The sequence below is a fragment of the Triticum dicoccoides genome, chromosome 4A (genome assembly GCF_002162155.2).
Source record: "Triticum dicoccoides isolate Atlit2015 ecotype Zavitan chromosome 4A, WEW_v2.0, whole genome shotgun sequence".
Taxonomy (NCBI): Eukaryota; Viridiplantae; Streptophyta; class Magnoliopsida; order Poales; family Poaceae; genus Triticum; species Triticum dicoccoides.
In genome coordinates, this window is record NC_041386.1 from 2,090,549 (window position 1) to 2,099,667 (window position 9,119).

General features: G+C 40.0%; 1 protein-coding gene across 8 annotated transcripts in view; it reads right to left on the minus strand.

Moving 5' to 3' along the window:
- Positions 1–7,238: 7,238 nt before the first annotated feature.
- The window catches only part of LOC119284485, a 20,364-nt gene continuing 18,483 nt past the window's right edge, over positions 7,239–9,119 (minus strand). For 7 of the 8 annotated variants that reach the window (XM_037563601.1, XM_037563598.1, XM_037563597.1 and 4 more), the window contains 3 exons: positions 7,838–7,896; positions 7,709–7,751; positions 7,239–7,609 (listed from right to left, as the gene is read on the minus strand). In XM_037563601.1, coding sequence (XP_037419498.1) covers positions 7,736–7,751; positions 7,838–7,896 — 75 coding nt within the window. In that variant the 3' untranslated portion in view covers positions 7,239–7,609; positions 7,709–7,735. Of the gene's footprint in view, positions 7,628–7,708; positions 7,752–7,837; positions 7,897–9,119 lie in introns of all 8 variants that reach the window. The other variant, XM_037563595.1, reaches the window with a different exon arrangement.

The following is a 9,119-nucleotide window of genomic DNA, read 5'->3' on the forward strand; positions in this document are numbered from 1 at the left end:
TTAGTTTTCATGTTTGACAAATTTGAATTTTTGACTTTAAATTTGAATAGTGATTTGGATCAAGTGAGGATTAGCAACAGTAATGTGATGGCATGGCACCATTAACTGGGGTTTACTATAGCTTAATTATCCGGGCGTTACATAACCTATAAACTCAGTGCCCAGTGCTAGTTGTTGTTTTCTGCATGTTTTTGGCTTCTCATAAAGTCAATATCAAAAAGAGTCCAAATGAAAAAAACTTCGGATTGATTTTTTTCTAGACCAGATGGGACTGTAGAAGCTTCGGGAGAAGACCTGAAGAGCCACGAGGAGGCGACAAGCCTGCCAGGCGTACCTTAGGGGCGCGCCCCTAGGCTTGTGGGCCACTCGTGCCACCTTTTGACCTAATCTTAGCTCTATAAATGCCCAATGTTCCCCCAACATCAGAGAGCCACCCGAAATACTTTTTCTCTCGCCGCAAGTTTCTATTCTCGTGAGATCCCATCTGGAGGCCATCCCCGGCACTCTGTCGGAGGGGGGTTGATCATGGAGGGGCTCTACATCAACCTTGTTGCCCTTCATATGATGTGTGAGTTGTTTACCAGAGATCTACGGGTTCATAGCTAGTAGCTAGGTGGCTTCTTTTTCTCTTTGATCTTCAATACAATGTTCTCCTTGATGTTCTTGGAGATCTATTCGACGTAATCCCTTTTTGTGGTGTGTTTGTTGGGATTTGATGAATTGTGAGTTTATGATCAGTCTATCTATGAATATTATTTGAGTCTTCTCTGGACTCTTTTATGCATGATTATTATAGCATTGTATTTCTCTCTGATCTATTGATTTGGTTTGGCCAACTAGATTGATTTTGCTTGCAATGAGAAACGTGTTTTGTGATGGGTTCGATCTTGCGGTGCTCAATCCTAGCGACAGAAAGGGACATCGTATTTATATTTTGCCATCAAGGATAAAAATATGGGGTTTATTCATATTAATTGAGTTTACTTTGTCTATATCATGTCATCTTTCTTAAGGCATTACTCTGTTCTTTATGAATCTAATACTCTAGATGCATGCTGGATAGTGGTCGATATGTGGAGTAATAGTAGTAGATGCAAGCAAGAGTCGGTCTACTTGTCTCGGACGTGATGCCTATATACATGATCATTGCCTTATATATCGTCATGATCATTTTCTTTTCTATCAATTTTCCAACAATAATTTGTTTGCCCACCATATGCTATTTTCAAGAGAGAAGCCTCTAGTGAAAACTATGACCCCGGGTCTATTTTAATCATATATTAAAATCCAAAAATACCTTGCTGCACTTTTATTTGCGTTATTTTATTTTATGTTTTTGTTTATCTATTTATCACTACGAGATCTAATCTTTGCAATTAACTGCCAAGGGATTGACAAACCCTTGTTTGCATTGGGTGCAAGTATTTGTTATTTTTCGTGTAGGTACTAATAAAGAGTTGTTGTGTGGTTCTCCTACTAGATTGATAATCTTGGTTTCTAACCAAGGGAAATGCTTATCTCTATTATACTGCATCATCCTTTTCTCTTCAAGAAAATCCCAACGCAGCTCACAAGTAGCAGGAATGCCCGTGGAAAACAAAGCATTTGTAAACACATGATATCTCTCTACTAGGGTGCTTGGTTCATAGGAATTGGAAGAGCACAGTGATACGAAGAAACATGGCCAAATTAAAGTCAAACCACATGAAAATGTGTACAGTTAAAATGTTATTATGCCACGAATGAACTTAGTCCTGTTTTCATGCATAGGATTTTGATAAGTAGGTCCAGGTGAATGTTAAAATTTCTATGTGTTTTCTTTGAAACAGACACGAAAGGAAAAAATGCTTCAGTTTTATTTTGCTCCATTCCATTCAACCAAATGCATGAATAATTGAATAGTAAAGTACCATAGGAAAACTTCCTATTGCTATGTTTTCCTTCACTTTTTCTTTTGAACCAAAATAGCCCAAAGAGATCGACATGAAGGTAGAGGAAAAAGTGATGCAACAAGTGTACAACCTCTTTGGTGTAGCCGTGTAGACCTCAGCATCATTGGGTTGGTCCCTGAAGATGTTGCGACGGAGGTTGCTATCGGAGCTGGGGAAGAAGATCTGAGGCGTCTGTAGATGGCATCGAGGGTACTGCTCTGTTGTGATGGATGGTTCCATCGTTGGAGCAGCTCTGGCGAGCTGTATGACGGCAAGGCTGAAGTAGTACAAGACCAACCTTGTTAATCTGAAGTGGGATTCTGATAGCATATCCAATAGATGATGTAAAATATATCACCAAAAAGTGCTAGATGTGAAATTTACAGCACCAAAAAATACCCAACTCCAGTAGATGATGTAAAAATTGTTGAATCTGAACTTAACTGTCGAAACTGAATTTTACTATCGAAACTGAATGTTACTTTCGAAACTGAATTTTACTGTTGAAACTGAACACACTAGTAGCAGAGAAGCGCTTCAAAGGTAGTTTAGGCCGCTCGAGCACTAGTAGCAGAGAAGCAGTATTCTAAATCAGCAGTCAGGGAACGGACTAGCAGATAACTGTCGGAGCAACGGCGTGGACGAGAGCAGCAGCATGAACGAGAGCAGCAGCGCGAACGAGAGCCAGAGTAGCAACTTGTGTAGCTGCAGCAGGCCATGTACCAATATCAGTAGTGCGAGCAAGAGCAATAACAGAGCAGCATCATGAGCGAGAGCAAGATCAGAGCAGAAGTGCGAATGAGACCCGGAGCAGCAGAAGTAGCTTCGGCTAGTATGGACGCCGCTGCTGAGGGAGCCTCGCAATGGGGGAGAGATGCCATGCGGGATGTCGCCGGCGACGCCAGCGTCGAGGGAGTCGCGCCATGGCGGTGCAGGATCGAGCACCGGCGGTGCCGTGAGGTTGAGTGAAGGAGAAGACATGATGCAATGAGTGTAGAACCTCTTTGGTGGTGCCGAGTAGGCCTCGGCTTCATCCAAGGAGTCGGTGAGGATGTTACAGTTCCGGTGGGGCAGATTAAGGCAGGGTTGTGGGACTGGGCAGCCATGATAGACGAGGCGATTGTCGGAGCAGCTCCTTGGAGGTGGAGGACGGGGCGGCTGAACAGGCGGGATAATGAGATCTACGACGGATCATCATCCCGTGGGGTCGATGTGGGACGTCGAGCTATTACGGTGGACGACGTCATCGAGAAAGAGGCTCCCACTGGGCAGCGGTGGGGTGGCAGACGGAGGAGGCTAGGGTTTTGTGACTAGTGGAGAGAGGATCTAGCGGCCTCGGTTTTTGAATGGGACAAGTCTAACGTGTACTGTACTAAATCGATTCGCACTTCCCTCAATCAAAAAAAAAACAACTCGCACCACACAAGAAAGAGTCTTGTCCTGTTTTACTGTATGAATTACTACAAATGTCATTCAAAACTTTGAATCCTTGTTATGTTCAATCAAAATATTTGCCTAGGTGTATAATGCATGTAGCCTACTCAAATCAACATTTTAGTTCATTCTAAATGTATATACTACCCGCTGCAATATGTACTAAATTTGAATTTGTTTCGCAATTTGAATAAGAATCTACAGTCATGATTGTTGTCTTGATAAACCATCATCTGTATATTATCTCCACAACATAGCACATGATTACTTATATGAACTCGAATTCAAAACTTTGAATCCACTTTATGCTGATTTCGAATAATAGTACATCTCAAGCTCTAGCTACATCTTCAGAATCTAAACCATGTTTCATTAGATACATGTTTCAAACACTTTTTCCCAATTCACTTTTTTAAACAAAACATCAAATAAAAGTTCAAAAACTTTAATGACAATAGACATTTTTTCAATGTATAAAAGTTTTTAAAAAAATTAATGAACATTTTTTAATACATGTGAATGTTTTTTTAACATTGTATAAAGATTTTTTAACCTCCACAAACATTTGTTTTAAATGCCATGAACAATATTTTTGAAACACGACGATATTTATTTAAAATGACGTGTAGAAAAAATAATTTTTTAGACAATACAATTATGATTTTTTTAGTGATTAAACCAAGTTTAATTATTCAAAGTCCGCATGGTATGGTATACAAAATGGATCATGGTGTTCGAACAACCAAACGTGTTGCCCCTGATCCAAAGAGTGAGAAAACTTCTCTAACCTATTTGCATACGTGTTCGAGGCTCTACCGCCAAAAGTAAATTTACAATTAAAAGCTAATGACCTAAGCTTAATCTCGCTAATAATAGCTCCATAAGATCCACGACTACCTTTGTCAATGTCACTCACCACCTTTCAAATTCGATGCCATAATGAAGCTGGGTAGCATAAGATCTTGCGCTAGGGATAAACCCTCATGACAAGCAACCGCTTCCACTATTGCCACATCAATTAAGCCAATGATCACTAGGGCTTAGCTACCCATGAAGTTACCCGCCTCATCTCGACACACTGCCGTAGATGCACTCCTTGCATGGGCTATAGAAATTCCGGCATCAACGTGAATCTTTGCAAATCCCGGTGGGGGAGCTTTAGGTCTAGCCGCTGTAACTCTTGGTGGTGGTGTTCCTCTAGTTTCTGCTCTTGACAGTAGTTGAAGCTCCATGATGAACCGTGTAACGAATTGATGGGTTGTCAAGGGGCTTTGATAAATATCTTCATGGATGGCCTTCCTCCTAGCCCACCAGATAGCCCAAAGGATAACAGCTAGTCGAATGAAGGCATCATGCAATAATGTGTCGATCATGGTGAAAATCAATTGTTTGACACTGGGTTCGGACGTTGCGCAAAGATGTTCTGCCAAATCTTCATCCACAAGTGCCCAAATTCTGCGAGACATTGAACATTCAAGCATGGAATGACGCCAAGAATCCCGTGTTCCACATAAACCACAAGCGCTCGACGTTGCCATCTTTTGATGTGCTTTGACATCTTCGGTAGGGATGGAATGTTTTGCTAGTCTCCACAAGAACATGCGAATTTTACTCGTACCTGGATTTTTCAGAGTTGTTTCCATGAGTCAGCGTCACGATAGAAGCTTGAGGATCCCGAGGTCCCGGCGAGCCAAGCCTCTCTCCTCAGTTTTGTCTGTACTAACATTTTTTTCATAAAACTCGAACCATGTGTTCGCTATATCATTAGTGCATATTGGGATTTGAAGGATCCATGCCTTGTCAATCAGCAAACAAACTTCTTCTAGCCGGTTCATGTCCCAAGTCGCCGAAGTCTGGTCTATCAGGTCCGACAGAAATTTTTTAATGGTCATCCCTCTCCCTCCCGCTCACCATTTGGGCCAGCCCAACTGTAGAGATTTCAAAAACAAATCTGAAAAATCAAGAAAAGTGTTCAGAATCCAAAAAAAAGAGTCAAAAATTCAAAAATTGCTAGAATTTGAATATATTTTTTCAAAATGTATAGAAAGAGAAAGATAAATTTTGAGAGCAATTTGAAAAGAAAAAAATAGATAGATAGAGGCTTAGAAGTCAGTGAATTTTCAAAACAATTGTTCACGATTTTCAAAAAAATGTTAGGGAATTGAAAAATGTTCACGAATTCAAAAAAGGTTTGTGATTTTGAAAAAAATATTCGCATATTAAAAAATGATGTTCAATTTGGCAAATGTTCACGATTTCGAAAAAAATCGGGACACCAACAAATGTTCATCAATACAAAAAATTAGTTTTTCAAAAAAAGGTTAATGTAATCATTTTTTTGTGATTTTTCAAAAATATTGGGAAAATCAAAAAATATTGGAAACTTTCCAAAATGCCCATATATTAAAAATTGTTAGAAAAAATTAAAACATGTTCAAGATTTCAAAACATGTTGATAATTTCATAAAAATTGCAAAAATATTCGCAAAAATGAAAAAGAAAAAGAAGGAGAAATAAAAAGGAAAAGGAAAAAGTATAAATAGAAAAATGGGGAAACAAATTAAACATGAAAGAAAGAAGAAAAAGAGAAAACTTGTTCATGGGAGGTTCTAGAATATCCCAAAACCGGTGGAACAAAACCAGATACGGGCCGGCCAATAAACATCATTAGCGACCAAGCGGGTACATATATGTCACTATCCCCCTCCTTTTAATCTTTCAACTTCATGAAACTTCTAAAATTTGTAATTTTTTGAAATCTGCGAAGATTATTTCAAATGCATGAACTTTTTTGACACCCGGTAACAAGTTTTCAAATCCATAAACTTTTTTAAAAGTCCAGGAACTTTTTAAAATCCAGACTATTTTTGAATTCATTTAGCTTTTCAGATTCATGAACTTCTTCAAATTTCTGAACATCTCAAATTTGTAACCCCTTTTCGAGTACTTGATTTTTTTTAACTTTGTTTACTTTTTTCTAAATTCATGATTTTTTTTCAAATTTATGTTTTTTAAGATTCGGTGAAATGTCAACTGGTCAACAGTCAATCGGTCAAACAACAGGAACCCCGAAGGATTTCACCTGGTCAACAGTCAATTGGTCAAACAACAGGCACCTCGAAGGAATTCATCGATCAAGCGCTGCTCGTTATTGGGCTGTGGCCTGAGGTCCATGAGAAGAGACTCAAATTTAGAGGCACATTCTCCCTTTAGCTAAAGCTGTAATTTCTTTACCTTTAGGTAGGCATGTTTGGTTGACTGAGAAACCAAATATCATCTGTATCCCTGACAATATTATGAGTTAATAAAAGCAGGGATGAATCTCAAAAGGAAAAAAGGTCTCAGAGGTAGGCGCCACTAATCCATGGCTTAAAACTAAAACGTGGATTACATTTGAAGGTTCGATGGCGGAAACCACTGACAAATTAAATTAAATTATTTATCAAGAAATCATCACAAATGATATAATCCAGAAAACATTCAGCACATAGGAAACGCACAATTTCATCGCCAAAAGTTGTCTACTCTCCCACGTGAAGAATGTAAGATAATCATAAGGGAGCGACAAAACACTTCCTCCGTAAACAAACACAAGGCATTGCAGATCATTTGTAGTAAATCAGATGGTTCAACAGCTGACTATTCACAAAAATGCTTTTCTTAACAAGAATTCATTTGCTTTTGTTCCTACTGGGCAGCAAATCACACATATATGATCTAAATATTTCAGTACCAAGATTTCCACACGCCGTGTTGGAAAAATTAAATCTAGGTTAACTATGTTCAACAGCCAATTCCAATCATCATTCCAGTCAGACATTAAATCCGTAAGAGGGAACCCATGGAGAAACGAGTTTACTGAAATATGGGAGCTCATGAAAAGCTGACTGACCAAATGATCAATTAGTCCTAGCAATAACTTAATCCTCCAAATATAGCCACAGGTTTTCTCGAAAACAAAAAAAAGAAGTATAGCCACAAGTCATATGCTGGTTCAGGACAACAACTTTTGCTAGCAATTTACGATTACTAAACAAATTACGTAGCCCTGTACATTTGCTAGCAGAAAACTTGTACAAAATTGTTCCTACGGACCCTTAACATTTGCACTCAAGAAAAGAAAAGAAAAAAAAAGTCTAGAAGCTGAACCGAAGAATGTGAAACTCTACAAGCTGATCTCAACTGGAGTAGTGGAGCTCAATCGCACGCTGTCTGGCTGCCATGACGTGCAGCGTCCACAAGGTCTGCAGCACAGCACCTTACTGGGTGTAAATAAGAAAAATCTGTGCAGCACGTGACATTTGGAGGGATGCAAATATCAATGCAAATTAACTGAGACTCACAACACAAGTTTTGTCTTGCTCCCTTTTCTACTTGCTACCTCGCCTGCATCACAGTTTGGAGCAACATCGGTCAAATTGTTGGCACAAACACAACTGTAAACAATAATGTGAGCTTTAATTTGCAGATACCTCACAGCTGGCCTGTTCACCGACGGGGGCGAAGGCCGCACGCCATCACCTTTTCCTTTCTATGCAGATTGAAAGAAAACAATTTTATCAGTTAACATATTTGATATGTCTAACAGAAAGACATGTGGCAATCTTTCTTCACTATTAAAAGAGATTTGGTGTTTATACGTCGCTATTTTTCATTTCATCCGGCCTCCCCCATCCCACCTCCGTTTTCTGGAATTCGCTTTCTGGAGGTCTGCGCTGAATATGCCCAAACCATCTCAGACAATGTTGGACAAGCTTCTCTTCAATTGGTGCTACCCCAACTCTCGTATATCATCATTCCGGACTCAATCCTTCCTCGTATGGCCACACATCCATCTCAACATACGCATCTCTGCCACACCTAACTGTTGAACATGTCGCCTTTTAGTCGGCCAACACTCAGCGCCATACAACATTGCGGGTCGAACAGCCGTCCTATAGAACTTGCCTTTTAGCTTTTGTGGCACTCTCTTGTCACAAAGAATGCCAGAAGCTTGGCGCCACTTCATCCATCCGGCTTTGATTCGATGGTTCACATCTTCATCAATACCCCCATCCTCCTGCAGCACTAACCCCAAATATCGAAAGGTGTCCTTCTGAGGTACCACCTGCCCATCAAGGCTAACTTCCTCCTCACACCTAGTAGTATTGAAACCGCACATCATGTACTTGGTTTTAGTTCTACTAAGCCTAAACCCTTTCGATTCCAAGGTTTGTCTCCATAACTCTAACTTTCTATTTACCCCGTCCGACTATCGTCAACTAGCACATCATCATCCGCAAAGAGCATACACCATTGGATATCTCCTTGTATATCCCTTGTGACCTCATCCATCACCAAGGCAAAAAGATAAAGGCTCAAAGCTGACCCCTGATGCAGTCCTATCTTAATCGGGAAGTCATCAGTGTCGACATCAGTTCTTCGAACACTTGTCACAACATTATCGTACATGTCCTTGATGAGGGTAATGTACTTTGCTAGGACTTTGTGTTTCTCCAAGGCCCACCAAATGACATTCCGTGGTATCTTATCATAGGCCTTCTCAAGTCAATGAACACCATATGCAAGTCCTTCTTTTGCTTCCTGTATCTCTACATAAGTTGTCGTACCAAGAAAATGGCTTCCATGGTCGACCTCCCAGGCATGAAACCAAACCGATTTTTGGTCACGCTTGTCATTCTTCTTAAGTGGTGCTCAATGACTCTCTCCCATAGCTTCATTGTATGGCTCGTCAGCTTAATTCCACGGCAATTA